Source organism: Salvia hispanica, chromosome 4 (genome assembly GCF_029641045.1).
Source record: "Salvia hispanica isolate PSC_SH4W2 chromosome 4, Shi_PSC_v1, whole genome shotgun sequence".
Classification (NCBI taxonomy): Eukaryota; Viridiplantae; Streptophyta; class Magnoliopsida; order Lamiales; family Lamiaceae; genus Salvia; species Salvia hispanica.
This window is the reverse complement of record NC_142695.1, coordinates 1,252,582-1,280,260: the sequence shown is the minus strand read 5'-3', so window position 1 is coordinate 1,280,260 and position 27,679 is coordinate 1,252,582. Positions and strand designations below refer to the sequence as shown.

The following is a 27,679-nucleotide window of genomic DNA, read 5'->3' as shown; positions in this document are numbered from 1 at the left end:
CGAATCCATTTTTTTTGCGGAATCCGACTAATCCTGCTCGACCGGGTTTGCGGATTAAGGCCGAAATTTGATTATAACTAACTTTAAATCGTTATTCTAGCTCCATTTTCTAACTATTTAAATATAAATATAAATTAGTTTCTTTATTTAATTTTGATATTTTGAGCAAAATTTCCATTTAAAAAAGAAGAAGCAAAAATCGAAACGAAAAGAAGCACGTGAGAAGCAGCGAGAAGTCACGTGACAGTGAGGCAGTGATCTTCTAGTTCCTCCACCACTACACCGACGCTCGAAATCGAGGATCGACGATGGAGGAGGAGGAGCCGCCGTCGAAGAGCTGGAGCATCCACACGCGCCGCGAGATCACCGCCAAGTACGAGATCCTCGAGCGCGTCGGCTCCGGCGCCTACTCCGACGTCTACAAGGCCCGCCGCCGCAGCGACTCCGCCACCGTCGCCCTCAAGGAGGTGCACGACTACCAGTCCGCCTTCCGCGAGATCGACGCCCTCCAGACGCTCCAGAACTGCCCCAACGTCGTCCTCCTCCACGAGTACTTCTGCAGCGACGACGAAGACGCCGTCCTCGTGCTCGAGTACCTCCCCACCGATCTCGCCGCCGTCGTCACCTCCGCCAAGAAGGACTGGGAGGGAGGGATCACCGTCGGAGAGGTCAAGCGCTGGATGGTGCAGATTTTGCGCGGCGTCGACGCCTGCCACCGCAATTCCGTTGTTCATAGGGATTTGAAGCCCTCCAATTTGCTGATTTCCGCCGACGGAATCCTCAAAATCGCCGATTTTGGCCAGGTATAGATGAATTGATAGGTTAATTTAGGGATTTTCCTTTCAATTCATTGCTCTAGTGTTTATTGAAATTAAAAGCTACTATAGAATGTGTATTGGTTATCTTCAGTGTCTCTACATTTCATCTTTGATAATGAATTTACTGCTAAAAACCTAGGCAAGCAACTCAGCCAGCACATAGATATTGCCTAAAATTAATTGACTTGTTGTGATCCACATAGATTTTCTGATGGTTTTGAAATTAGGTATTTCTGGAATAGGCGTTGAAGCTTTTGTATTTCATTGATTGTAACTCGAACTAGTGGTTGTGGTGCCTCATGGTCATGGTTGCATATTCATTCGTTATTTCGATTAACTTCTCATTCCGTAGTGTTTCCCACTCTTGGCAAGGCTGACTGATTAGTTTCTCAACTGCATTGAATTAAAGGGAATGTAGCATTATGAGTGAGAAGAGATTCGTTGCCTGTGATCTAGGACGATTGGGAATACATTTTTAATATGTAGTCTATAGGAAAGTAGCTTTTCTTGAGGGTCTCAGGACTCTCAACTGATCCTTATTCCATTGATCTCCCTCTGCCACTCATGAAATTGAACGGTTATTTCTGTATCTTTATTGTAATCCCTTTTGGTCTCTGTCTAATCATGTTATGGAAATTGCATGCTCTTCATTAGCTCCTCGTTACTGTGAGTTGGATAATATAGAAGTTTATCATATAAGAAGATTCACAATTATTATGCTGTCACATGCATCTGCTTAGCCCCTCAAACCTATTTGTATGTCTTCTGGTGAATCATGCTACACTTGTTATCTCAAGTTTTAATATATTGCAATTGCAATTGCATCTAACTGTAATGTTACTTGAACAAAATACACAACAAGAAATCTGTTATGTGCTTAAACCTATAAGAATCATCGGGAAGAAATTAGATTGCCTGAACAGTGAGGCAGTCTCCCTAATCTGATCCATGATGACACCGCGGAACAGGTTTGGTGCAAGGAGCTGGAGCACCCCGTATTGTTGGAACTTGGAATGCAAAACCTAGTTTCTGTCTGGAATTGTTAATTTTCCTAGATGATGTTTGATACTGATCTGCCAATTCCTTGGCTTTGAGTTCATCGGCGTACAAGTTTAGAGGAGTGATATGCATTCTGATTTTTTTTTAGTTTTACGAGTTGCTTTACTAACTCTTCTAATACTTCATAACATATTCAAACTATTGCAGCTTGATAATTAAGTAATTGCTGGTTAAAGTTAAATAGATGAGACTGACATTTGGTTATTTTTCAATATTATTGATTGTTAAGGTTGCTATGAATGTGCTGCATTGAACAAGATATCAGTGTGCGGCGAATTCTTGATTGTATAATGTTGTCAAGAAGTTAGCTCTACTGCAGGCACCGACTGACCACTTCAAATTTGTAAATTTATTACTAAGAGCCATATATGTCATCGTAGAGTTGCTTTGTTTACATAGGCACTGAAATTTCATTTATTTCCCTGGTTATCATCAGGCTAGGATACTTCTTGCTCCTGGATTTCTTGACGAGGGCGCTTATGATCAGTTCGCCGAGCAACCTTCATCAAATCAAGCAGCTTTTCCTCAATCATCAGAAACTGCTGACCGATTAGACAGTCAGTTTCCTCGCGAGCATGTGGAAAAGAGCAGTGAAAAGGGGACTGCAGAGCCAGAAGACCTCAGAATGGGTGAGTTTTCCAATGATGGTGACGAAGAAAGTGTAACTCACGATGGAGCTACTTCCTGTCTTGCTACATGCACGACAAGTGATCTCGAAGATCCTTTCCATTCTTATTCTTATGAAGCTGAGAAGGGCCAGGTTGATGAGAACGGTTCCCTTACCTCCTGTGTTGGCACCCGGTGGTTTAGAGCCCCTGAGCTACTTTATGGCTCCACAAATTACGGGCTGGAGGTTGATCTGTGGTCACTCGGCTGTATTTTTGGTGAGCTTCTGAGCCTTGAACCATTATTCCCAGGCGCTTCGGATATTGATCAGTTGGGCAAAATCTTTAGCATTTTGGGTAACTTGACTGAAGAGGCATGGCCTGGTTGTGTGCATCTCCCAGACTACAATATAATCTCGTTCGGTGAAGTTGAAAAACCCAGTGGTTTAGAAGCGTGCCTTGCTAATCGATCTCCTGATGAGATTCTTCTTGTAAGAAAGCTGTTGAGTTACGACCCAGCTAGCAGGGCAACCGCGATGGAATTGCTTCACGATAAGTATTTGAACGAAGAACCTTTACCGGTTCCTATATCTGATTTGAGGGTTCCCTCTAGACACGGGAGTGCTGATGAGGGTTCCTGGGACGATTATGAAGGTCTTGGATCGGATTCGGATTTTGAGGATTTTGGCCCGTCGCTTGTCACTGGCACCAAAAACGGCTTCTCTATTCGCTTCTCTTGATAAACGAAGATCGGCCTCTGTGGTTCGAAGAAGAGCCTAATGTATGTTTGTGGATGACTCAAGAAAATTATGATCATACTTGAAAGTGAGAAATTGCTGGAGAAACTGTGCGAGTCTACTAAGTGTTTTTGGTTAGATTATTCACCTATTTTAAAGCATTATTATAATTATAGTTATACACTCACAATCCATGAACTATGTAAAACATTTCACTTAATACTATTATTTATTTTTCTCATTTCAGATTTTATTAAAAAAATTACATAATTAAAACAAAATAAAGTTAATTTTCGAATTTTACTCCACATGACTACCCAAATTTAGTGGTTTTTTTCATCTATAACATATAATTTCAAATAAATTTTTTAAAATAATACTTAAATCTAGATAGGAGGGAGTATTCACTTAGTTAGTTATTGACTTATTGTCTTATTGATCAATCGATAGTTAAATAATCAAATGACTCATTTCTTTTTTTTAACGTTACATTTAAAGTAACATGTTCTCTAAAAATAAAAACGTTACTCTATACTGAATTTTAAAAAAATACTACTATTGCAAAAAATCTCATGTCGAAAAAAAAAAAATAATGACCTCTGCAGAGAGTATTACTCCGTATTTAAAAGGATAATAAATAGAGCAACAATAATTAAATACCAATTTCCTCACATTCACTAAGTCAACGACGTCGCAGACTCTTTTGCGCCATAATATTAATATTTTTTACATTTTCTTTTTATTTCATCGAAACAGAATCTCATCAAAATTAGGGCAGGAGAGCTTCCCTGCCGCGGTACCACCATAACTCCCCACAATCCTCCACTCACATCCAGCCACGTGTCCAATACGATGACGTGGCGAGCGCATGACAAAAATGTCTAAAAATCGGAAAAAGACAGGGCTTTTAGATCGACGGCGGAGAGCAGAGCTGAGTACCTTCTATGAATTCAGACCGTCGATCCAGAACTACTCACGATCACCGTTGGATGGGATATCTACGCTCATCCGACCTCACAAAATTGAATTTTGAAAAAGCTAAGCTAGAGAGGGAGGAAGCGGAATCAAAACAAGCGAAATCCGTTTAGAGGAATTCTTCAATCTGCGTGTGTGTGTGTGTGTCTATGTGCTTTTCTAGGGATCGAGCTTCCTCTCAATTGAGGTTGCTTTTCGTTTCGGCGATTTGAATAGCATACGATTTTTGAAAAATTGGGTGGAATTCTCGGGAAATTGGTGGTTTTTGGAGTAGTATTTATTCGATTTATCGTTTTTTTGTTGTTGTGAATCGTCGGATTTTCGTTTGGTTGCCCCTTTTTTACCTTCTTCGATGGAGCAGAGAGAGGGACAGGATTTCCCTCCAAAAAAGCCGCCGCCGCCGCCGCAGACGGAGGCGACGGCGGGAGGAGCTGATTTCCCAGCTAGGAAGCTGGTGAGGCAGTTGGATTTCACTGGCGGCGGCGCGTCGAAGATGGAGCAGCCTCCTCCTCCGCCGCATTCAGTGAAGCCGCCGCCGCAGATGCTGTTCATGACTATGCAGCAGCCGCCGCCTCCGCCGCCGCCCTCTCATCCTTCCGTTCGCCCTCCTCCGTGAGTCGCCTTTTGAACTGCGAATTAGTTGTTGAAATTGGAGGTTGAGATGATTTGTTTTTGCAAATTGTAGGTTTTTCTTGGATATTGATTTTAAAGTTTTAGCCTTTCGTGTTTGTTTGCTACATTGGGGCATTCTATTTGGTGCAACTTATCTACATATGTTTTGGTTAAATGTTAGGAATCCTTCGTTCCTACTCGAAAAGGTTAATTTGATGTGTGAGATTCTGATTGTTAATTTGTTCACAGAATGTTCTTGTGGCCATTTGCAGTTCAGCATAGGCATATAGCTCGAACAATAAGTCACTTTTTAGTGATTAAGATATGAAAAATGGCTGTTAATAGAGTTTGTTGTGTGGTAAGGTAGTTCCTTTTTGAAATGTAGTATTAAATACTTTTATTTTCTCCTCAGGAAACCTGAATCACCAAGATCCCGGCCTGCGCAAAGTGCGAATGAAATAAAAGATGGTACCCCAAAGAAGCAAAAGCAGTGTAATTGCAAACATTCTCGGTGTTTGAAGTTGTAAGCAGCTATTGATTTTCATCTTTTCTAGTACGACAAATGACTGTGTGAAGAAGGAACACAGTAAAATATGGGGGAATATGTTTCTTTTTCAAAGAGCATTCTTTTCCCCAGATATATTTTAATATGCATCTATCCTACTCACATTTTCAATTAGTCGAGGAACATAGTAAAATTTGGGATATATGCTTCTTCTTCAGTGTTAATTCCACTGGTTAACTGATATAGCACACCTTATCATTAGTTTAATATTGTTGAATTCTATTTTCAAATTAGAGCTCTCAGTGATATGCAATTTGTTTTGCTGTGTAATCTAGCATCTGCTCGATGCATGCGTTTCTTGTACCGAAGCTTATCAAGTTACGTTATCAATAAGCATAAGAAAATGTTTGACTAAGTGGTTCTTACCATATGAACATAGTTCAAAGATTATGGTTTATTCTTTCAGCTTAGGAAAGAATTAACTAAAAGTTGTTCATTTCAATACCTTATCACTTTGGATCTGAAAGATTACTGAGTATTATGTGTGTACTTCATGTGCTCCCAATTTTATTTTAACTGAAAAGAACCTATTATGTGTACTTCATGCTCTCCAATTTTATTTCTAACAATTTTACTTATCCCTATAATTTATGAATGTATGTCGCTTTGCTGGGACGGAGTAATAATGTGATATCTTATCTTACAATTTATGGTCAGGTATTGTGAATGTTTTGCTTCTGGAGTCTATTGTGATGGTTGCAATTGTGTGAACTGTCACAACAATGTCGAAAATGATGCTGCTAGACGAGAAGCTGTTGAAGCTACTTTGGAGCGCAATCCAACTGCTTTCAGGCCAAAAATTGCTAGCAGTCCTCATGGAGCTAGGGATAACAGGGTATTGCCAAAACTCGATTTTCCCTCTTGTCGGGATGCATTTCCAATGGCATGATCAATTGATTTTTATAAATATGCAGGAGGAGGCTGGTGAAATTGTTTCAGGAAAGCATAATAAGGGATGCCACTGCAAGAAATCTGGATGTCTTAAGAAGTACTGTGAATGCTTCCAAGCAAATATTCTTTGTTCTGAAAATTGTAAATGCATGGACTGCAAAAATTTTGAAGGAAGCGAAGAGAGGCAAGCTCTTTTCCACGGTGATCATGTTAACAACATTGCCTTTATCCAGCAGGCAGCGAATGCTGCCATCACCGGCGCTATTGGATCATCTGGTTATGGGTCTCCCCCACTGACGAAAAAGCGGAAAGGTCAGGATCTTTACTTTGGAGCGGCCGTAAAAGATCCAGTTCACAGGCTTGGGCAGTTACCGCAGGTAAACTTTGCTCTTACACCTAAACTAAACTTTAACTTTCACTGTACATCATAATTAAATTCGATCAGTGTTAAGTGCATTCAGAAAAAAACTCTCTAATTAGCTGCAGGTTCACTTTTTATTGGAAACCTCATACAATAAAGTCTGAAGGGCTTGTGGTTTATATAGGCTCACCCTGAGTCACTTTTTAATTCTACCTAGATTTTAAACGTAATTGTAATATTTCTTTGGTTAAGAACTTATGCATTAAAATCCTCAAAATATATGCCTTTTCCTAATAACCATACAATATTAGTAACCAAATAACCAATGATTTGATATCTAATATATTCAATTGTGGTATTGGAAATAAATGCAAATAACATCATGTAGTTGGATTTTCTTGATTTGCATATTCATATTTACAAGTGACAATCACTCCCGGTGTTTTGCCATGTCATGGAAGGTGTTTCAGACGAAATCTTTGGTACCTTATCCTCCGATATTCTACCAAATTAATGAACTATGAAATTAAGAGCTATATCTACTGCTTTTTTAAGATTCTAATCTCTGCTTTGTGAAAATGCTGGAAAGGAAAGTTGCAGAGATCTAGCTATAATGCTGTAAGAAAAGAGATTATCATGAAATGAATTGCATAATTATAAATCAGTATCGGTAGGTTTTTTGGTAGGAGGTCATAATATACCATCTAGAATTGTATTTCGGTGATAATTTTTTGACTCACATGATCATATCTCTGTGTCGTCTCTGATATACTGTGGAACAGCTAGGTTTGATTCTGACTTCCAAAATCAATTTTCTCTATTAGCAGGCTAACCATACCAAGGCTTCTGTACCTTCAAATTTATCATCATCAGTTCCTGTTGTTCATCCAGTTAGTACACCGGCCTTGGGCTCTTTGAAGTTAACGTATAGGTATGAGTTTCGTCCGTTTGAAGAATTGCTTTATGATATTTCTTCAGACAACTTACTTGTGCACTGCATCTTAAGGTCTCTATTAGCTGACATCATCCAGCCCCAGGACTTAAAGGAACTATGCTCTGTGCTTGCGGTATATTCGAGAGAAGCTGCAAAGATGCTTGCAGGTACACATGTGCTGAGTTACATCTTATCTAAATCATCTGATTTCTTGGTTTCCAACACCAGTATACTCTTACATCCTTATGGCGGTTTTTCCCATGTTACATCAAAAAGCAAAAGGTCGTGTGTGTGTGTTGGCCGCGGTGGAGTGTTATTTGATTATTTGATTCCAGTTATAGTTGAAAATGAGATGCTAGGGGTCTTATGAAGAATTATAATTTTGTCACTCGCATGAGCATATCTCTCTGTCGTCTCTGATATACGAACAATCTAGTAAAAGTAAGCCAGTGAAGATGCATGCATAGATTATTGTCAGTATATATTGCCTAAGAAGGTCTTACTTGACTACCTGCAATTCACATTAGCTGTTCTATACCATATCTCCTTTAGATTGGATTCATCCCCTCTCACATATAACTAGAAGTAAATGCATGTGTTTCGAAATTTTTTGTGCGTTGATCTATTCCTCCAACATATACGCATTTGGAAGAGTCGACTATATTAAGAAGAGAAGTTAAGGTGTAACCTTATGTGGAGATGATCTAGTCTTATAAAGCTCCATTAATTGAGTTTATGAAGTCCATTGCAATTGTGCTTGCACACTTTCTAACTTGTGATGCTTCCCAGAGGAAAGAAATGTTGCTGAAAAGCAAGCCGACGATTCCCAGAAAAGTTCGACCTCAGTGGCTTCGACCATCCAAGACGAGTCTCAAAGTCAGAAGCATTCCGAAGCTCAAAAGGCTCAGGCTGATCATCTTCCTTCATCTGAAAACCAGTCCGATAAAGCTGCACCTGACGAATCTTGCTCAGACGGAGCTGATGTGTCAAAAGGACGGCCAATGTCTCCCAGCACTTTAGCTCTAATGTGTGACGAACAAGATACAGTGTTCACCTCGGCTCGTTCCCCTAACAGGTTACACGCTCAAAACAACGCATCTCCCCAGCTGCCGCTCGAGCACAGGACGACTGAAGTATACGAGGAGCAGGAAAGAATCATCCTAACAAAGTTCAGAGATTGTCTCAATAGGCTGATCACTTTAGGAGAAATAAAAGGTAACTTTTCATTTAGTTACCATAGAATTGCTGCTGACTGACACATGCTCCGTTACACTACATAGAAACAACGTATTCTTCCTTGGCACGAGCAGAATCAGACGTAGAAAGGGGTTTATCGAGCAATGGCGCTGCAAATCCAAGAAGCGAGAGTAGGAATCAACACCAGCACACAGACATTGGTGCTGCGAAAATCAGTGCTCCTCAACGGGCTTCTGCTGCTCTCAAGAACGCTCCTTTTGCCCGAATAAGCAGGGCTGCGGAGAATGGCGATGTAAGAACAGAATCTGAAAGAGGGTTGTAAAATATGCGTAGGATTTAGACATGTAACAGATCTATGCTGCTGCAGCATCCATGTATTTCCAAGCCAAAAAGATTCGGCTTTTCTTCGATGCTGCACCCATTGTTAGGAGATGATTATTCAGTTGTAATGCCAAATTTTAACTTATTATTCATAAAAATTATAATTAACTTTTTTTGTATTCATCAATGATTTGGAAAGTTTATGATAGAACTCTTTTTATACTATGACTTTTCTTCAACTTTCCTACACTAATTTTTGTCTATCATTCATATCATAACTTTTAGTAGTAATTTTTTTTGAAATTGTCATATGGATGTGAGTAGAAATGTCCAAGGTTTTCGGTTCAGCGGTTAACCGTGGTACCATAACTGGCGGTTCCGGTTCCAAACTGGAACCGTGAGATTTAAATCGAACCGAAACCATCACTTTTGGAGCCATGGTTCGGTTCGGTTCAGGTTCCAAAATTTCGGAACCGGAACCGTGCGGAACCGCGAAACCGAGAGAAAATCATCTAAAATCGCCGTAATCGGCGGTTCAAAACCGTGAAAAACCTTTAAAAAAGCGTCCCGCCGGTTTTCAAACCAAAACCGAAATCGTGAAATAGCCTCGTGGTTCGGTTCCGGTTCCACATTTCCTAAAACCGGAACCGGCGGCATCTCTAGATGTGAGGCAAATTGTGTAGTACTATAATTTATTCTACATTTTTCAAATTAAAATTAACTGCAAATATTTGCATTCTAAACAAATAAATATTGACATAATTGCCCTTACAAAAGGAAAAGGGAAAATAAATATAAATTCCCAAAAAAAGAGATGATTAGGTAGACCCGGTCTATAGAGCCCTGAGCTGGAGACCATGCGCCCAAATTTACTTTCAAATTCAGCCGCCGCCACCTCCGCCGTCGCCGTCGTAGTCCAACCACCGCCTTCAATTGAAGGTTAATTTCTCTGTTCCGTTTTCGTTTCGGTCTTTATTGTTTTGTTTCTCAATCAATCGATTCCCTACTTTGTGTGTAGAGCTGATTCTGTAACGTTTATGCTTTGTTATCTCCGCTTCAATTTCGTTAATGTAGATTGTTAATAGCAGCGATTACCGCTTCCTTGATATGATGTGCGCGTTTTTTTGCAAATGCCAGTGCAGATGTTGTCAATTTTTTCAATTATGCTGTGAAAGCCTTTGATCATGAATATTTTTGAGCTGGTTATTCTGAAAATTGTTTTGTGGTTATTGAAATTCAATCGAAGATTTGATTTTACAAATGTGTTTTGGTGTAGCTGGTGTGTTTGATCAAATGGCGTTTTTCTCATGTGTGATTATGAGCTCAAAATGAAAGTATATTCTGCTTTACTTCACAGAGATGGAGAATTCTGGATTCGACCTTGAAATCCATGGATCGGCTTGTGGAGATAGTGATGAGGAAGGAGTTGCACCGCCTCGTTCTGTTGGAGAAGTGGTTGATGGGAATGAGGGGCAGGATGGAGGTCATATATTGGAGCTGGAGAAGAAATTGTTGGAGCAAGTTGTGTACAGTGAGGAGGAAGCGTATATGCTGTACTGTGATTACGCGACTGCCATGGGTTTCAATGTCCGTAGGGGGAAGCAATACTATTTTATGGGAACGAAGAGGGTGAGATCAAAAACTTACTGCTGTTCAAAGGAAGGGGTTAAGGATGATAAAGCAGATACCAGTGGTGTCTGTTACAAAAAGCCGGAAACGAGAACAGGATGCAGAGCGATGGTATCTTTCGTTTGCGATGATAGTGGCCAATGGAAGGTTTCTAGGTTCCAAAAGGAGCATAATCATGAAATGGCCCCAGCGTATGCAAAGCCCTCGGTGAAATCTGGCCAAGCTATTTTAGCTGCGAATGTGTATGGGAGTGGCGGTGCTCTGGAGTCACTGGTGAGTATTGGACCACTTACTCGTGCTTTCATTCTCAGTAACGTGTTCTTCGTTAAATGAAATGAGTTTTTGACATGAAAATTAGTTGGATATAATGTATCTTCACCTTCTTGAAACGTCTTGATACACGTGTGCTGTGTAGTTTATTATACTTTCATTACAGTCGTGAGTGAATGTCATATCTTCATCTGGTGAGTATTGCACCCCTTACTCATGCTTTCATTCTCAGTAATGTGTTCTTCGTTGAATGGAATAAGTCTATGTCCTGAAACATAGTTGGATATATGGTATCTTCACATCCTTAAAACTTCTTTAGACATGTGTGCTGTGTAGTTTGTTATGCTGTCATTACAGCTGTGACTTGAAAAATCTTGCAGCACATCTTGAAAGATCTTCTTTGCATCGTTTTACCCAATGCAGCTCTCGAAGAACAATTGTGGATGGAGAGTAATATAGATAACAAATAAGTACTACTAATATATCATCTCCAATTCATGACATGCTTAAAGTTCGAATTAGAATTTATCACTACTCGTCTACTCCTTATTCGATCTTCTTGTGTATGAGAGAAATGAAATTAAAGAACTCATGAGTGATGATATGCGGATTATGAAAAACACAGCTAATTTATAAAAAATAGTTTTACAAGTTTTAAAGGCCTAGATTAGTTTCCCGGTATTATTACTTTTCCTCGTACATGCTTGTGTTCGTCTACTGCTAAAAGTCACTTCCGCAAAAATGCTTATTTTCTGATAATATTGCAGTGTTCATATTTTCATGTGGTCTGTCATCTCCATTTTCATTGGCATTTAATCTTGCTGTGCTTTCACATTTGTTCAGAGTGAACACGAAAGAATCCGGGAGCTATCTTTACAACTAGCCATTGCCAGAAATCGTGCTGAAACTTCCGAGAAGTTGGCTGCTACATACAAGCGGCAACTGCATATGATTGTTGGGCACATTGAAGATCACAACCAGTCCCTATCGAAGAAGATTCAGAAAGCTCTGAACAACGTCGAACAAGTGGAATCCGAAAATCGGAAGAAGTTGTAGAGTTTGTATATCCATGGATGAGATTGGTTCCATATAGTAGAGCTAACTCTAAAAGGGCCATTGTTGTAAGGAGAGATTGTCTGAGACCTGTTGCTTATTTGTATATATATAACATTAATGCATCATATTTATAGTGAATGTATTTGATGGTGAGATTATTTGTGAAAATATTTATAGTACTTGTTTTTTATTTAAGATTGAATTGTTGTTTGGAATTGTTTCTTTAGTAGTAATTTTGAAACCATATAAACTAATAATAATTAATAATTAGAATTTTTAAGTATTATATTAATTTAAAATAATTAATATACTAATAATACCCTTTTACAATAGTTTAGGAAAATAACAAATTTTTAGAATAAAATAACTGCATATCAAAAAAATAATTTTTCAAGTGGTTATTTGCATAATTATCTTCAAACCACATGGTAAATTATACGCGAATTTATCATAAATCTTTATTAGTGATGCCTTGCTCGAATTGCTAATTTATTATCATGTATTTTTTGAAATAAATTTGTCCAAATATAAAATCCACAGTAATTCTTGAATCATCATCAAATTTATTTTACCAATTTCAAAAAAAAAAACCATCATAACTAATAACTACTCCATCCGTCCCAGATAATTTTTCTCATTTTCCGAAATCATTTCGGTATGTCCCAAATAGTTTGTCTCATTTCATTTTTTTAACCATTTTTAGCAGTGGACCTCATTTTCCACTAACTCATTCCTACTCACATTTTATTATAAAACTAATATTCACGTTCTACTAACTTTTTCAACTCGTTTTTCATTGCATTATTTTAAAACTCGTGCACGGTCAATACGAGACGAATTATCTGAGAACGAGGGAGTAGCATTTTGAATAACTTAAACTTCAAAATTACATTATCAAGATTATGTATTTTTCCACATTCTCCAAAACGATAAGATGAAATTCATCAACTTCAGTTATGATGAGCTTTTCTCAACGGCCACCAATGGCCTCTTTTCCTTCCATTTACAGTTGCTCTCACAAACCTCTGCAACTCCACCTCTCCCTCTCCAACTTCTCTTCTTCCCTCACCGCTCACCTCTCCCCTCCAAACCACCCCCTCACGCCTCCAGCTAACGTGCGCCTCGCCGCCCTCCCAGAAACCGCCTTATCCGGAGAAGTCTCCAATTCTTCCCCAAATGCCGATTTCCTCTCTGGGTTTTCTTCTTTCTCCGATTCCACCAAAAGGGTCGCCGGAAAATCTCCTGAAACTAGCCGCCATGGTGCAGAGAAGCCTACTGAGAGAAGGGTTGTGTTAAAGGATAGGTATTCTAAGAGGAGGAAAGATGTGAAATTGGGGAGGGATAGGGAAAAGATTGGATCTTTGAGGGAATCCAAGGAGAAGAGGGTCAAGAAATTGAGAGATGATCAGCCGGGAAACGTGTTGAGGGTTGGATTGGACAGCTGCTCCAAAATGGGGGATGTTGTTGGTGCGATTAAGCTCTATGATTTGGCTAGGAGGGAAGGGATCGAAATTGGGCAGTACCATTATGCTGTTCTTCTCTATCTCTGCTCTTCTGCAGCTGCTGGTGTGGTTCAGCCTGCTAAGAGCGGCAGCCGGGGCCGGAGCCCGAGCTCGAGTTCTCAATTGTTGAGTAGTACTGTTGAAGTGGTGGATTGTGGAAGTGGATTTGGTGGTGAGGATAGTTTGGATGGTTTGGTTCAATCTATGAGGAAAGCTGCTGGGAATTCGAGTAGTAGAAGTGAGGGGATTCAAGTGAGTGAGGAATTGAAGAGAGTTGCTCTTGAAAAGGGGTTTGAGATATATAAGGAGATGGGGTTGGAGAAGGTTCCAATGAATGAAGCAACTTTCACATCTGTGGCTAGAATGGCTATGGCTTTGGGTGATGGTGAGATGGCATTTGACATTGTGAAGCAAATGAAGGAATATGGGATTAATCCTAGGCTGAGATCATATGGCCCTGCTCTAGCTATCTTCTGCGGTAATGGGGATGTTGAGAGTGCGTTCGAGGTTGAAAAGCACATGCTTGAAAACGGGGTTTATCCGGAGGAGCCTGAGCTGGAGTCTCTTCTTAGAGTAAGCACAGAGGCTGGGAGAAGTGATAAGGTGTATTACATACTGCATAAGCTTAGGACAAGTGTGAGGCAGGTTTCGCCTAGCACAGCGGATTTGATTGAGAGGTGGTTCACGAGCAAGGTGGCTTCGCGGGTGGGGAGAAGGAAATGGGATCAAGAATTGATTGTACGAGCAATGGAGAATGGTGGGGGTGGGTGGCATGGGACTGGCTGGTTGGGTAGAGGGAAGTGGAGGGTGTCGCGTAGCCGTGTTGGTTCTGATGGAGTATGTGAATGCTGTGGTGAGAAGTTGGTTACAATAGACCTTGATCCGGTGGAAACAGAAAACTTCGCCAAATCTGTGGCGTCCATAGCTGCGGAGAGGGAGAGGAATTCGAGTTTTCAGAAGTTTCAAGTATGTTAGTTTGATTGAAATCTTGCATATATTTTGTTAGTCTATTCTATTGAAATGGAAATGTTTGTGGTGTGCAGAAGTGGCTTGACTACTATGGACCTTTTGAGGCCGTGGTGGATGCTGCAAACGTCGGGCTTTACAGCCAACGGAAGTTCAAGCCATCCAAGGTGAGTTTGCTTTGCTTTATTAAATGAGGAAAATTTCATGTGCATTATGTTGTATGAGGAGTTCATGGTTTTGGTATTAGGTCAATCTAGTTGTGAATGGGATCCGGAAGATGCTTCCTTCGAAGAAATGGCCCCTCATCGTGTTGCATAATAGGCGAATTACGGGGGAGAAGATGGATGAGCCTTTTAATAGAGGTTTGGTTGATAAGTGGAAGAATGCCGATGCTCTCTATGCAACACCAACTGGATCAAATGATGACTGGTAACTATGGATATGATAGTTTTTTTTAAAAAAATTGAACTTTGTATAGAAAATTGAAGTTTGATTTCAAAAAACTTGGTTGTTTAGGTACTGGTTATATGCAGCTATAAAGTGCAGATGCTTACTCGTGACGAATGACGAGATGAGAGATCACCTGTTTCAACTTCTAGGGAATGATTTCTTCCCAAAATGGAAGGAAAGGCATCAGGTTAGAGCTCTTCACATTTGAGTGGTGCAGCTGTTTCTTTTCGAGAATGATGCATTTAGATCCGTGCTTTCGATTTTTAGGAAGTGAATGAAAAGTATACACAATGTGGTGTAATCTGCAGCTGTTTCTTTTCAAGAATGATGCATTTAGTCTTTAATCTACAATATAACATAACGACCTTTTCGAATTTGTATCAGTTCATGCCTTTCCCTTTTAGGAAGTGAATGAAAAAGAATACACAATGTGGTGATTCATTTTCACACTGTGCCTTGTTGTTTCTTGCTCGTAGGTTCGCTTCAGCTTTGCTGAAAGTGGTCCAGTGTTTCGAATGCCACCTCCGTGTTCTGTTGTTATACAGGTTGGTGTTCTTAGTTTGAGTTTATGTTGTTCTAGCTCGTGTTTTTCCAAGTTAGGTTACTCGTTGTCTGATTTGCATCGCGCTGGTTTCTCTAAGACAGTAAGGAACTGAGAACTTTCGATTTTCTTGGACATTGTTAACTTGATAGGAGACAGAGAAGGGCCATTGGCACGTGCCCATCGCATCTGAGGTTGAAAATGAGGACGAACGGATTTGGTTATGCTGTTCTCGTGGAAACTCAAGCTCGACAAACAATCAAGATTCTTCATTTTCACCCAAAGGTAACTAAATAGAGTTTCCTTTTCCTCACTTGCTGTTTCATTCAACATTTGCATCTTGGCAGAGGCAAAAGTGTCCCGGCAGCAGATGCAAACGAGGGATCTGGTCGAGTCTCTGTTAACTAGAAGGCGCAGGGACGAATGCAGCAGCGATGAAGCAAGCTCAGATGGTGAATTCCCGGAGGATGATGCTTCGGTTGTTCGACAGCTTGAGGCTGCAGAGAGGCGCGGTGCGTGTGTGATCGATTTCGAAATATAAGTGGATTAAGGTGTAGGAGTAGGGAGTTTTAGCAGTGTTCATTTAGATTGATTGGTAGCCTCTTTGTACAGATTGTGAGATCAGTTTTGTTTTGTGCTATATTTTCTTGCATTGTGTAGTTACAAGTGAAATTTATCACTGTTTTTTCTTTTTATTCTATATCTAAGAGTAGGGATGTCAATTGGGCTAACCCGCTCGGGTTCGGGCCAATTCACTCGGGTTGTCGGGCTATTTGGGTGCGGGTTATTCAAGCTGTGAATTTTTAGGGTTATAAATTTTCGGCCCTAACCCTAAATCTTCGGGTTTCGAGCTAACCCACGGGCTATTCGGGTCAATAGTAATCTTATATATTACTTTCTATCCAATCCAATATTCTAGATTATTAAAAAACATATTGTCGCAAATAGTAAAGTATTATCAAAGTGATCAAGAGAAAGAAAATAATAGCAATTGATAATTGAAACAAAATGGATAAACATATCGTTTAATTAATAGCACATATGAATCTGACTACAATTAACTATAAATCATGCATTTCATATAACCCTAACTTTCAATTTGAGAGAGAAGACATAATTACCATATATTTTCATATCATTGTTGTAGTATTTGATATTGATATTACCAAATATACTTCGTATAAATATATAATCCAAAATTTTAATTATATTTTTATATTAAATGCTCAACCCGTGGGCTAAACCACTCGGGCCAGCCCACATAATCCACCGACCTGAACGGTTAGCCCGTGTAGCCTGCTTCTGAATATGGGTTGCGATTTTTCAGCCCTAACCCTATGATTTTACCGGGTGATTCGAGTCGACCCGTGGATTTCAAGCTAGATTGACATCCCTAACTAAGAGCTTGAATTAAATATAAACAAAAATGTACTCCATGCATATTCCTCTAACCGTTGCACGTGACCCCTTGACAGCCAACTGCCTCACAAGCTCATTTGTTTTATTTCCACCTTTGACTAAATAACTAAACCCCATTATTCATCAATATTATTTGAAATTCATGTTGATGTCACATAAAAATCAATTCTTTCATCATAATATGACAAAATCCATCTCCTCAATCCTCAATGAGCTGCAGAAAAAGATAAAAAAACACTCACGAGAATCCACACAACCACATTGCCCCAAAAAAATCACATATTTCATAAAAATTACTTGTAAATAAATATGGCTAAATCAGCAAACAGAAAAAATATGGATAAGAGAATGGAGGAGAAGGATTCCGAAGCACAGTTCCACAAATCCCTCAAAGTCAGCCCCATTTAAATAGTTTTTCATATCAAATTATCAATAGTTTCATTATTAATGCCAAGATGTAAGCTTTCTTGGTGCAGGAGCTAAGGCACTTCAGCTCTCAGCTCTATCTTGCTGCTGATTACTGCAAAACAGCCTTCTTGAACTCCCATGACAAGACTCAGTAAGTGAATAAATCCCATTTAAATAAATAAAAGTTTAGTCTTTGGTGATAATTTTTTAAAATTCTTGAAATGCAGAATTCTTGAGACAACTAAAGAGTATGTGGAGAGAGCTGTAGTGGTGGTGGTGGATCATCTTGGAACCATTTCAGCCAATCTTGAATGCTGCATTTCTAAGAACAATTCAGTTTCTGAAACTGAGCTTAAAATAGAGAGGCTCAGACAGGTTTGGCTGTGGTTAGTTTATGATTTCATAAAAAAATCATTTCTTTTTTTTTTTGTAATAAAGATTTGAAATTTAGCATGTTGTGTGAAATCAGAGAATTGGGACTTGCCAGATTTACTCCTACAGAATCTCCATGCCAAGATTTCAGTGGGGTGCTGATTTTTCAAGATTCCACTCTCATTATGTGTGTTCATGTAATAAAAATTGAATCTTTGGCGTCTTCAAAATCTTGATTATTGATTTTTATGTACTATATTTTAATGTGATGATGCCTTGTTTGTTCCCGTCAGCAGCTTCGAAAGATTCGAGTGAGGAATCATCTCTGGTTGAGAGTGGGATGAGTAGAAAGAATGTAGTTTTTGCACCACTTCACTCATCAAGAAACTACACACATTGTATGGAGCTTCTTGAGATGTTTTAGTGTGTGTTTGTGTGTGATTTTTAATAGTTATGTCACTTTGATTGATAGTGAAGGGGATGGATGATGATGATGATGGTGGTGATGGCCTATCAATATTGCCAAAAACCAGTAACTTAGTTTTCCAATTTGAGGTGGATTTCCCTTTTTCTTTTGTTAGCTGAGGTTGATTTCTCATTTATGTGTTTATAGAAGAACAATGTTGTGTTATCGCAGGAGGTTGAAAAGCTTAAACGTGGCGCGAGAAGTTGGAAGGTGCTAGTGCAGAACAAGGACATTGCTGCTCTTATTAAGCGCGGGAGACGGCTTCTTGCATAAGTATTGTGGGGATATGGATTGGCTTCTTGCACTTGAGGTAGCTCCATTATGTAATGAATCCTATGATGTTAGATGTATACATGTTAGAATCCAACAAAGGGAGCTATGGATTTGTTTCTTGCATTATAAGGTAGCACTAATATGTAATGAATCCAATAATAATGGGAATGAAATTTAACTACAAATGATGTTTCTAATTCTTGCATTTTGATGTAATGAATCCTATGAATTTACATGTAGAAATGTTAGAATCCAACAATCAATGGGAATGAAGTTTAGCTACAAATGATGTTTCTAAGCATATGGTACAAATTCTGTTCAATATCAATGAATCAAATGATGCTGAGTTAAACTAACTCAACCTACAATCTTCTTGACAACATCTTGGTGTAGAGGTCTATCCCCGAGCCGGGCTTCTGAACCCGGCCATCTCAACCGTATCAGTGTAAGAAAACTTCTTGATGTTAGCGAGTTGGCGTAGGATCTTCATCTCTTCATCCTTCCCGCAGTAAGCCTCTGCGTCTGCCCCCTTCTCTTCCTCGGAAGGGTCCAAATCCAAGCTTATGAAATCGGAAAGTATGGTCCTCTCTGGAGTACCGGTGATCAATCCCGGGGATGATGCATAGTCATCCCGAGGCGGGCTCTTTGCCTTCTCAATAAGATAGTTGGCATACAGAACATCGTTGATACGAGACATCACCGTGTTGGCCAAGCTCTCCAGTACCCTCGAATAGCTCTCCAAAACCGCCAGCCCCACATCCTAAACGCACGACAACATAGTAAGCAAAGACACTTAGGTTCAACACGAAAAACACGAGTACCGATCATCATACTTTATTGCATTGGATTTTGCTTATTTCAAGTGTGGACTGGGGAATAGAGGGGAACTTCTGCTTGATGATGAGCAGCACAGTGTGTGCTCGCTCCTCGAAGATCTCTCTCTTCTCCAAGCTGACAGACGGGCCCCCCCATGCGGACTTCGCGTCCTTGTAGTTCATCTTCCTCCGCCAAATCACAACACAAGCCTCAATCTTGTCCTTGAAGTCAAGAATCTCGTGCTCGGATTGCAAGCCCAAGTTTGAAATGAATTGCAACGGATCATCAAAGTGCTCATCCGTTATGATTCGGTAGAGTGATTCACCAATACATTCTTTCCCATTCTACAAAAAAATATCATCATCAACATCATTAACATCAAGCCAGATTCACGTCCAGAACCAACAATGGTTAGTTACATCGCATCTCTACCTTTGGAAGAGTCTCAATGTAGCTATCCGGGATGTGCATATCAGTAAGAGCTTGGGAGTTTATAGCCATGGATGCTTTCAACACTTGGTCCACTGCATTCCTTTGCTTCTGAAGGAACCTTTTCGACCCTTCTGAGAGGCCGCCCGGGGGAACCTTGACTGTAGGTAGCCACCATTTGTCGCTCCTCTGGAAGCCTCTCTGGGACTCGCTCGCGTCCCTTGACACGTACTTGAACTCTTGCTCGCCCTCGAACTTGTCAAGGATGTCCTTTACGTAAACACAACAAAAACCAGATACAATCATTCAACAACATATGTTCTGTTCTGTTATGTTATGTTATGTTATGTTATGTTATGTTATGGTATGTTATGTTTCTTACGAGAAGCATCACGTCGAGCTTGCGCAAGGCGGGCATGCTAAGAAGAAGGTCTCTCCTTGGCTGTGTCACCATTACCTATAGAACAAAGTTGATCAACTATTGTAGTTAAGAAATGAATTAATGAAAAAAAGATTCATTAGTTGAGTTTGGCTACCTCTATGATGGAGCCATCCTTTGATTTCTGCTGAGTAGTAACGAATTCGACTATGTAATCCGTGACTGAAACGAGGCAATCGATCTCCTTCTTCCACCTCTCCTTTGTCGTTGCGGACATCGGCTCTAACCTCGTTTGCTCCCCAAAAACTGAAGCTGCAACCGGAGATGATTGGTCATGATCACGTTACAAACCAAACAGAATAACTCATTCTAAAATAAGCTTATCAAGAAAAGAGAGAAAACACATTGACATATAAACCCTACACCAATTGCCGTACATAACCGATATGGGACATTATAGTTTGTCACAAGCAACCCCTCTTAAAGGCCAACGTCCTCATTGGCCAAGTCCAATTGTATTAAAGTATCAATATGGCATGTAACAATAGACCTCCCTAAAAAATCAACATCCTCATTGGTCAAGGCCAACACTAGTTGTCTTACACGATTGATGTGAGGCATTGAAGTCTGTAACAATCGACCTTCCTTAAAGCCCAAAATCCACAGTAGCCAAAGTCAACATCTCACACGACCTTTGTGGACCATAGGAGTCTGTAACAATTAACTCCTCTTAAGGGCCAACATCCTCATCAGTCAAGATTCATTGCACAACCAATCAACCATTCCCAATTGACTCCCAATCGTCCTCGTTGTTCACTACCCGTTCATCTAGCACGCCACCACTCAAAGTCGTTGCGATTCTCAATCAAATCATCAAATATCACACCAAATAGAACAACTCATCCCAAAAAACTAGTCTATCAAAAGAGAAAGAAAGCTAACAGACCTCACACAAGTCGTCTTTCGCAACCAACAACGAACATTATTCGAATCTCTACCAACTAACAACCATCTAGATTCAATTTCAGACAAATTCAAATCATTATTACCAGCAAGATTGGTGATGGCATTTGACAAGGCCAATGCAGAAGAAACACCCTTTCCACCACCAGACATGTCCTCACCAAGAAGCAACTTTGAAAATCTCTCCTTCATCAACTCCATATCTACACCAACAAAAACCATCAATCCCTTCTCCTTTTCTCCACATATATACACACACACATGCAATCAAATATACCTGAAGATTCAGCTGCAGATTCATTCTTCACTTGCATCTTCTCAAAAAACCTCTATATGAATTCAACTACCAATAGTTTTTTCTTCCCTGGTTGACAAAAATTAGAGGTGATGAATCTTGAATCTCTTTTTATTTTATAATCTCCTAAAAATAAAAATATAATGGGGTGATCATGGGACGTGGGATGCATTATATTTAGTAGTAAGAACTACCAAGAAAGAGAGAGACTAATTAACATGTACAAGAATAATTGTCTTAATTTGAATCGACTCAGATTTAAGAAATTTAGTGACTCTAAAAAAGAAATATGAGACAATTATTGGGAGGGTATTATTTAATGATTATTGGTCTATTTTATTAATTGGTAGGTTTATGGTCTGAATATTTTCGGGAGTATTTACATTTGTATGATTTGGGAGTGAAATCATTAAAATGTTTGAATTGATTTGTGTAATATGGCGAATTTGCCATAAGATTTTTTTGTCAATATTGGGTATGTTAGAAAGGAAAGTGGTGAAACACAATCCCTACGACTTGAATGAAATTTTACTTTTTATTTATGACAAATATTATGAAATTTTAATTTGCTACATGTATGTAATCTGCAGGGATTTGAATTCGATTCGGTTGTTCTAATAAAATAAGATAGCGTGGTCATAAATACGATGTTAATAATAGTTCAAATTTTCAATATATGTCTTAAGTATACCTAAACAATATCTAGTAAGTATAATTTTACATTATTAACATTGCTATGCATCTATTCAGATTCTAATATTTAATGAATTGTTGTTGCATATATACAAATTACATAAAAAAAAAGCTTAATTTATTCTAAAAATAGTATTATTATTTTAATATTTTAGTCTGTCTCACTTTTTATTTTTTTTATTATTTTTAGCACGAATGACAATATTAATATTGTGGGTCTCGTAATCCTCTATCCCTACTTCAAGTTTTTAATTATTATTTTATTTTATTTTATACTTTATCAATTTTGCATGAAAATTTGTGCAATTTATAAAATATTTATTTCTAAAGGACGATAGAAGTATTATTACTATGACTTTATTAACTTAATGAAATTCTTTCGTTAAATCAAGTGTCAAAAAAAGCACAAATAAAATTTGGATGGTAGGAGTATAATAATTTATTGAAAGCGAAATGCTTAATTCTAAAACACACGTATAAACAAACGTAAATTCTATGATTATATTAAAAGAGCCATTTATTATATCTCAAGATCAATAATTGAAGGTGCAAAGCAAATATTTTGGAATTTAGAGTATACTACATGGTGATGTCTCATATCATTATGTTTTTCGTGTGGAATAACACTTATTCGATAAAGAATTTTGTCATCTTAGGATCGTAGTTACTCCATCCGTCCCGGATAATTCGTCTCATTTTTCTATTTCGGTCCGTCCTACATAATTTGTCACATTTTACTTTGCACCCCATATCCACTGACCCATTCCTAATCACATTTTATTTTAAAACTAATATATAAAAATAGGACTCACACTCCACTATCTTTTTCAACTCACTTTTCGTTACATTTCTTAAAAACTCATGCCCGGTCAAAATGAGACGAATTATCCGGGACGAAGGGAGTAGTTTAGTCGACTTAGAGTGATCAAGTGCAAGTGCAGTATAAATCAAATAAAATTAGATTATAAATAAAATTTTTAAAAATATAATACTCCCTCCGTCCCATAAAGATTGTCCCATTTTTTCATTTCCGTCTGTCCCACAAAGTTTGTCCCATTTTACTTTTTACCATTTTTGGTAGTGGACTCCATATTCCACTTACTCGTTCCTACTGACAGTTTACTATAAAATTAATATATAAAAGTGGGACCCACATTCCACAAACTTTTTCGATTCACTTTTTATTACATTTCTTAAAATCCGTGTCAGGTCAAAGTGACACTATCTTTGTGAGACAGAGTGAGTAAAATAAAAAGGACATACAGTCCACCAAGCTGGCATGCTGTGATTGGGGCCAGCTCGTCAAAATAAACCAAATTCAAATATTCAAATATCCAAAAAAAAAAAAAAAAAAAACAAATTCAAATATTCAATTCATTCGTTGAGAGATTTTGTGATTAACACAATAATTACACTATTTAAAATTAATTCTCACTATTATTGGTTTAATTATTATCATCACTATAATTGTGCCTAATTCAAAATTCATCCCCATAAACAGTAGAGGAATTGAAGCTCAATTCCTAGAGAGGGAGAGGATCCTACTCTGAATCTGTTGTGTGTGTGTGATGGGAGATGAGAAATCTCTCGGAGTGATGGGCGGCAGCGGCAGCGGCAGAGATAGAGATCGCGAGCTTCTGATTCCGGTGGCTGATTCTGTCGACCGCCGCCTCGATGACGACGGCCCCTCCTCCGCCTCCGTTTCCTCCTCCCACCACCATCCTGGCCGTGAGGTACTCCCTGCTGTTTATCATCTCTCGATTTTCGTTTTTTAGGGTTTTAGGAGTTCAATTTTACCACTTATTTTGCCTCTTTTGTTGTATTGGACGAAATTATGGATTGTGTGTAGTTAGAAATGAAGACTGATTAAATTATTGTAGTGGCAAAATTATTGATGATCAATTGTGATATGGTGAATATTGTAGCTGGAACTTGGTTGAAAGAATTTTCTGTAAATTGACATTGGTCAGCTAAATTGAGGGTTGTAAAGTGTTTACACATGCAAAAGGCTAGTATTAAGATGGGAGCTAATCATATGCACATCTTTAGTGTTCTGTTTTCTTTTTGTGAAGTGAGAGGTGACTAACTTTAATCAGCGCATCTCGAGCTCCAATTATCATAATTATGTATCCGTGCATGTAAAGATATTATGAAGAGCTTGCTCATTTTATAATTCATGTAAAAAATATACTAGTATTGTTCCTATGTCGAAAAAATTCTGATCCTGTGCTGGTTTTAGTAGTACTTTGTGTCAAAAGATAAAAAGTGTAATTCTTCATCTTTGTAATCACGCAGACATTTTACAAAGTTGTGCGGAGCTGGGCTTCAAAGAAATTCATGACTGGATGGTGAGCACATATTTATGCTACACGGTCCTTACAATTCTGAGCTTAAGATTTATAATACATATAGGAACACTCTTTGACTTAATCAGTTTAGTGGATCTATTACTGCATTTGGTGATCTGTGATCTCTTCAGCTGGTAATCTCCATTGCATAGACGTACGATAGATAGATTTGGAAACTCGGGAATAATTGTTATTATCGCAGCATGAGGGGCAAGTGTGGGTTTTAGAGCTAAAGTTCTGTTTGTAGCTTTTGAACTACTCTAGTCGTCAATAACTATTGGGCTGATACCTCATTGAGACAGTGCTAGGTGCTACAGAACCCAAATATTTTGGTCATTGTGGAATACAACAAAGAGATAGAATACTGGGTTAAGAGTTTTATCTATCCAAGTTTTATTCAGATACAGGTCATGTTTTTTAGTAGCTTAGGCATTTTCGGTACATCACAAATAGTTGCATGACTTCAGAAATTTTAGTGGTTTTGAGGAAAAGCTTAAATATTGCATTTCTTAATAAGGGCATATAAACTTCTAGCTTTTTAGTAGCTGGTACATCAAAAAATATTTGCATGACATAGTAAAGCTCTTGTTCTACTTTTGCAATTGAAACGAATTGTTACCCATCTGCTCATATGTTGATAACACCCCTGCTTTGTCATTTCGCAGTGTCATCCTTCTACCAATAGCTATTACTTTCTATATAACATGGTGGTTCATTCATTTCGTGGATGGATTTTTCTCTCCTATCTATGCTCAACTTGGAATTGATATATTTGGTAAGCATGCTCATGCTGAATTTTCACTTAATGTCCGAAGCTAAATAGTCACCATTTATTACTGTCTTATCTATCTGATGTATTAGGTTACTCATTATACAACTTATACAACTGTACATACTAGTATCAGTCAAGATATGGAATTATGTATCATGATATCATCTTCTGTGGAAGCATAGAAGTAAAATGTCTATAATTCAAAAATGGAACAAAATATTATTATGGATAATTTATATAGTTAAATTTCATTGAATTATCTTTGCTAGTTCATCCTACATTTTGAATGTTCATTTTGCTTCTATCTACTGCTACTAATGTATTCTCTGTGGGTATAGGTTTGGGATTTGTGACCTCCATTACTTTTATTTTCTTGGTTGGAGTATTCATGTCATCATGGTTGGGGGCTTCTGTTTTGGGCATTGGAGAGTGGTTTATTAAGCGTATGCCCTTCATTCGTCATATTTACAATGCCTCGAAGCAAATTAGTGCTGCCATATCCCCAGGTGCACTTGTTTTTGTCAAGTTTTAGGCTCTTGAAGAAATTTTTTGCTAGGTGCGGACTCTGAGTTTGTTAGACATTACTATTGCAGATCAGAACACACGTGCTTTCAAAGAAGTGGCGATAATAAGGCATCCACGTATCGGTGAATATGCATTCGGGTTCATCACTTCATCTCTCACACTTCAGGTTTGCCATGTCTTGCATCTCTTGGTTTATTATTTTCTAGCACTTGGAATTATATCTCTAGACTTGGTCGTGTAAGTCCCTTAATTTGGGTTCTTTTGCACACTGGGCACTCTAGTATGTGGAACTGTAATATTGTGTTGCGTGATGGCCACTTTAATAATTCATTGAACTATTGAAGAAGAGAGATATTCTCGATATCTGGCCTAGTTTGAACTTTGAAAGCAACTATGTCCTCTGTATCTCTATTGATGTTTATAATCTAACAATGACCCCATGATGTTTTGGTGTATTTGCAAATGAGGGCTGATTTTAACTTTATATTTTTGTTTTATTTAATTATTAGTAGAATTAATTTTCTTTCCATGCCAGAGTTATTCGGGAGAGGAAGAGCTCTCCTGTGTGTATGTCCCAACGAACCATCTTTACATTGGTGATATCTTCCTGGTGAATGCTAAAGATGTCATCAGACCGAACTTGTCTGTAAGAGAAGGAATTGGTAAGATATGTTTGCAATTATTTTGGTATGATACTGAGGTAGTTGCATTTTTCGTCTTTACTGACTGTTGTTTTGAGAAACCCCCAACCCGATATGCTTCCTGCATGGTCTATGTAGTCGTTAGATGCATATTTGTATCTTGTATGTCCTTAAAATCTCCGTTTTTTTCCCAAACCTGTTCCTTCTTTATCATTTTTCTGAGATTTGTGTATCTTGTGAATATTCTCCAATGTTGATTCATTTTATATTATGCAGAAATCGTGGTATCTGGTGGCATGTCGATGCCCCAAATCCTAGCTACCTTGGATCCAAGAACTACTCAGCTCGATAGAATCAGACCGGATAGATCATAGAACCTGGGAGGCTTTCAGTTGTTCATCAGTAGACGGTGGACTTGGATTCTGAATTTTCATCTCTTGTCTTTAAACTGTTAGATTACTATCATCTGCATCATATGATTGTAGTTACTTAGGTAAGGAAGCTGGTTTTCTAATTAATGGCGGCTTATGTTTTTTTTCCTTAGTAAAGGTAATTGAGTTCCCAACTTTATGTATCTGTCCCTTTTTTTCGGTCTAAGGTTTTTCTATGTTTTATTTATTTTTTGTTAAAAACTATACTAGTGTGTGGACAATAAATTGTAGAACTAAGGATTAAATAACAGTGTTATCTTTTCCAAGTAAAAAAGGTTTAGACCAATGATCGTGGCATGTCAAAAAAAGTACTAGTACGGAGTACTATTTTTTTTAATGAGTAAATGAAGTTAGAACTAAAGGTCGGGGACTCGAATCTAAGACCTTTGGTCTCACGTATAATTAACCTCTCTACCGCGACAAGCTCTCTCCGTTTCATGTTAATTGAATCATTTTTCTATTTTAGAAAGTTCTAAGTTAATTGAATCATTTCTATTTTTGGCAAAAATTAACCACGTCTCTTAATTTATATTCTCTTACTTTATTTACAATCAACTTAACACACTTTCTTAATTTTCGTGCCGAAATGAAACGCTTCAATTACTAAGAAACAGAGGGCGTCTTACTACTAATAAGAAATGAAACGCCGCATTTCTCTAACGAAATTTGGTTAGTTTATTGTCATTTTCATAAAATTTAAAAGGAGAATATTTTTATCGTTTTAATGATGTAAATTCAGCTAATTCTTGTCACCCCGTGGAACCAACCTCATTACCTTCCCTTCTACTAGTGGTCGTGTAGATAATATCGGCTACCACATCACCATCAGTATCGGCTAGGGGTGTGGAAACAGTCGATTTGGTTCTGACCGAACTGAATAGTCGGTCAACCGACCCCCATTTTTCTGAATTCTAGAACTGAAACCAAATCCTAAGTCGGTATCGTTCCTCAAGGAAACTA

At 38.4% G+C, this 27,679-nt stretch overlaps 7 protein-coding genes across 11 annotated transcripts; 6 read left to right on the top strand and 1 right to left on the bottom strand.

Annotated features, from left to right (window-relative positions):
* The first annotated feature begins 208 nt into the window (after positions 1-208).
* LOC125196541 (cyclin-dependent kinase F-1-like) lies at positions 209-3,460 on the top strand. Its single transcript, XM_048095102.2, has 2 exons — positions 209-803; positions 2,314-3,460. Exons 1-2 carry the CDS (start codon positions 309-311, stop codon positions 3,220-3,222), a joined length of 1,404 nt encoding a protein of 467 aa, XP_047951059.2. The 5' UTR covers positions 209-308; the 3' UTR covers positions 3,223-3,460.
* A 784-nt stretch (positions 3,461-4,244) lies between these two features.
* On the top strand, positions 4,245-9,300 carry LOC125192500 (protein tesmin/TSO1-like CXC 5). 2 transcript variants are annotated; one of them, XM_048090094.2, is made up of 8 exons: positions 4,245-4,806; positions 5,219-5,329; positions 6,029-6,206; positions 6,286-6,639; positions 7,448-7,554; positions 7,630-7,724; positions 8,347-8,772; positions 8,838-9,300. In XM_048090094.2, the coding sequence occupies exons 1-8, from the start codon at positions 4,547-4,549 to the stop codon at positions 9,074-9,076; spliced, it is 1,770 nt and encodes a 589-aa protein (XP_047946051.2). In that variant the 5' UTR covers positions 4,245-4,546; the 3' UTR covers positions 9,077-9,300. The 2 variants fall into 2 exon arrangements, with proteins under 2 accessions (XP_047946051.2, XP_047946052.2); XM_048090095.2 differs by having other exon boundaries at positions 4,246-4,806; positions 7,451-7,554.
* A 602-nt stretch (positions 9,301-9,902) lies between these two features.
* On the top strand, positions 9,903-12,183 carry LOC125196440 (protein FAR1-RELATED SEQUENCE 5-like). Its single transcript, XM_048094956.2, has 3 exons — positions 9,903-10,014; positions 10,433-10,977; positions 11,818-12,183. Exons 1-3 carry the CDS (start codon positions 9,933-9,935, stop codon positions 12,028-12,030), a joined length of 840 nt encoding a protein of 279 aa, XP_047950913.1. The 5' UTR covers positions 9,903-9,932; the 3' UTR covers positions 12,031-12,183.
* A 776-nt stretch (positions 12,184-12,959) lies between these two features.
* LOC125196511 (proteinaceous RNase P 1, chloroplastic/mitochondrial-like) lies at positions 12,960-16,184 on the top strand. Its single transcript, XM_048095047.2, has 7 exons — positions 12,960-14,498; positions 14,576-14,665; positions 14,746-14,927; positions 15,015-15,135; positions 15,425-15,493; positions 15,642-15,774; positions 15,837-16,184. Exons 1-7 carry the CDS (start codon positions 12,987-12,989, stop codon positions 16,028-16,030), a joined length of 2,301 nt encoding a protein of 766 aa, XP_047951004.2. The 5' UTR covers positions 12,960-12,986; the 3' UTR covers positions 16,031-16,184.
* Positions 16,185-17,158: 974 nt separating this feature from the next.
* On the top strand, positions 17,159-18,624 carry LOC125193057 (putative protein ABIL4). Of its 3 annotated transcripts, none has more exons than XM_048090763.2 (7): positions 17,159-17,301; positions 17,385-17,467; positions 17,544-17,691; positions 17,786-17,885; positions 17,985-18,086; positions 18,161-18,243; positions 18,326-18,624. In XM_048090763.2, exons 1-7 carry the CDS (start codon positions 17,218-17,220, stop codon positions 18,425-18,427), a joined length of 702 nt encoding a protein of 233 aa, XP_047946720.2. In that variant the 5' UTR covers positions 17,159-17,217; the 3' UTR covers positions 18,428-18,624. The 3 variants fall into 3 exon arrangements, with proteins under 3 accessions (XP_047946720.2, XP_088913470.1, XP_047946719.2); XM_048090762.2 differs by having other exon boundaries at positions 17,160-17,301; positions 17,982-18,086; XM_089057344.1 differs by lacking the exon at positions 17,985-18,086.
* On the bottom strand, positions 18,570-21,424 carry LOC125193056 (rho guanine nucleotide exchange factor 8-like). Of its 2 annotated transcripts, XM_048090760.2 has the most exons (7): positions 21,292-21,424; positions 21,101-21,217; positions 20,209-20,363; positions 20,055-20,129; positions 19,676-19,942; positions 19,261-19,587; positions 18,570-19,187 (listed from the first exon to the last, which is right to left on the bottom strand). In XM_048090760.2, exons 1-7 carry the CDS (start codon positions 21,326-21,328, stop codon positions 18,825-18,827), a joined length of 1,341 nt encoding a protein of 446 aa, XP_047946717.2. In that variant the 5' UTR covers positions 21,329-21,424; the 3' UTR covers positions 18,570-18,824. The 2 variants fall into 2 exon arrangements, with proteins under 2 accessions (XP_047946717.2, XP_088913469.1); XM_089057343.1 differs by lacking the exon at positions 21,292-21,424.
* A 2,033-nt stretch (positions 21,425-23,457) lies between these two features.
* Positions 23,458-26,906, top strand: LOC125192485 (protein LIKE COV 1-like). The gene is made up of 7 exons (XM_048090072.2): positions 23,458-23,735; positions 24,298-24,350; positions 25,016-25,125; positions 25,461-25,628; positions 25,716-25,813; positions 26,183-26,309; positions 26,565-26,906. Exons 1-7 carry the CDS (start codon positions 23,571-23,573, stop codon positions 26,660-26,662), a joined length of 819 nt encoding a protein of 272 aa, XP_047946029.1. The 5' UTR covers positions 23,458-23,570; the 3' UTR covers positions 26,663-26,906.
* The last annotated feature ends 773 nt before the right edge of the window (positions 26,907-27,679 follow it).

Bases quoted from the DNA above. Each gene is read 5' to 3' on its own strand.
- LOC125192485 (XM_048090072.2), top strand. From the start codon at position 23,571: ATGGGAGATGAGAAATCTCTCGGAGTGATGGGCGGCAGCGGCAGCGGC. The intron at 25,629-25,715 runs GTGCACTTGTTT...TTACTATTGCAG, and splicing joins TAGTGCTGCCATATCCCCAG to ATCAGAACACACGTGCTTTC. The intron at 26,310-26,564 runs GTAAGATATGTT...TATATTATGCAG, and splicing joins GTCTGTAAGAGAAGGAATTG to AAATCGTGGTATCTGGTGGC.
- LOC125193057 (XM_048090762.2), top strand. From the start codon at position 17,218: ATGGCTAAATCAGCAAACAGAAAAAATATGGATAAGAGAATGGAGGAG. The intron at 17,468-17,543 runs GTAAGTGAATAA...CTTGAAATGCAG, and splicing joins AACTCCCATGACAAGACTCA to AATTCTTGAGACAACTAAAG. The intron at 17,886-17,981 runs GTAATAAAAATT...TGTTCCCGTCAG, and splicing joins CTCTCATTATGTGTGTTCAT to CAGCTTCGAAAGATTCGAGT.
- LOC125193056 (XM_048090760.2), bottom strand. From the start codon at position 21,328: ATGCAAGTGAAGAATGAATCTGCAGCTGAATCTTCAG. The intron at 20,130-20,208 runs GTAGCCAAACTC...TTTGTTCTATAG, and splicing joins AGGATGGCTCCATCATAGAG to GTAATGGTGACACAGCCAAG. The intron at 19,588-19,675 runs GTAGAGATGCGA...ATTTTTTTGTAG, and splicing joins ACATTGAGACTCTTCCAAAG to AATGGGAAAGAATGTATTGG.
- LOC125192500 (XM_048090094.2), top strand. From the start codon at position 4,547: ATGGAGCAGAGAGAGGGACAGGATTTCCCTCCAAAAAAGCCGCCGCCG. The intron at 7,555-7,629 runs GTATGAGTTTCG...CTGCATCTTAAG, and splicing joins TCTTTGAAGTTAACGTATAG to GTCTCTATTAGCTGACATCA. The intron at 7,725-8,346 runs GTACACATGTGC...GATGCTTCCCAG, and splicing joins AGCTGCAAAGATGCTTGCAG to AGGAAAGAAATGTTGCTGAA.
- LOC125196511 (XM_048095047.2), top strand. From the start codon at position 12,987: ATGATGAGCTTTTCTCAACGGCCACCAATGGCCTCTTTTCCTTCCATT. The intron at 14,928-15,014 runs GTAACTATGGAT...TTGGTTGTTTAG, and splicing joins ACTGGATCAAATGATGACTG to GTACTGGTTATATGCAGCTA. The intron at 15,136-15,424 runs GTTAGAGCTCTT...TCTTGCTCGTAG, and splicing joins AATGGAAGGAAAGGCATCAG to GTTCGCTTCAGCTTTGCTGA.
- LOC125196440 (XM_048094956.2), top strand. From the start codon at position 9,933: ATGCGCCCAAATTTACTTTCAAATTCAGCCGCCGCCACCTCCGCCGTC. The intron at 10,015-10,432 runs GTTAATTTCTCT...TTTACTTCACAG, and splicing joins ACCACCGCCTTCAATTGAAG to AGATGGAGAATTCTGGATTC. The intron at 10,978-11,817 runs GTGAGTATTGGA...ACATTTGTTCAG, and splicing joins GCGGTGCTCTGGAGTCACTG to AGTGAACACGAAAGAATCCG.
- LOC125196541 (XM_048095102.2), top strand. From the start codon at position 309: ATGGAGGAGGAGGAGCCGCCGTCGAAGAGCTGGAGCATCCACACGCGC. The intron at 804-2,313 runs GTATAGATGAAT...GGTTATCATCAG, and splicing joins AAATCGCCGATTTTGGCCAG to GCTAGGATACTTCTTGCTCC.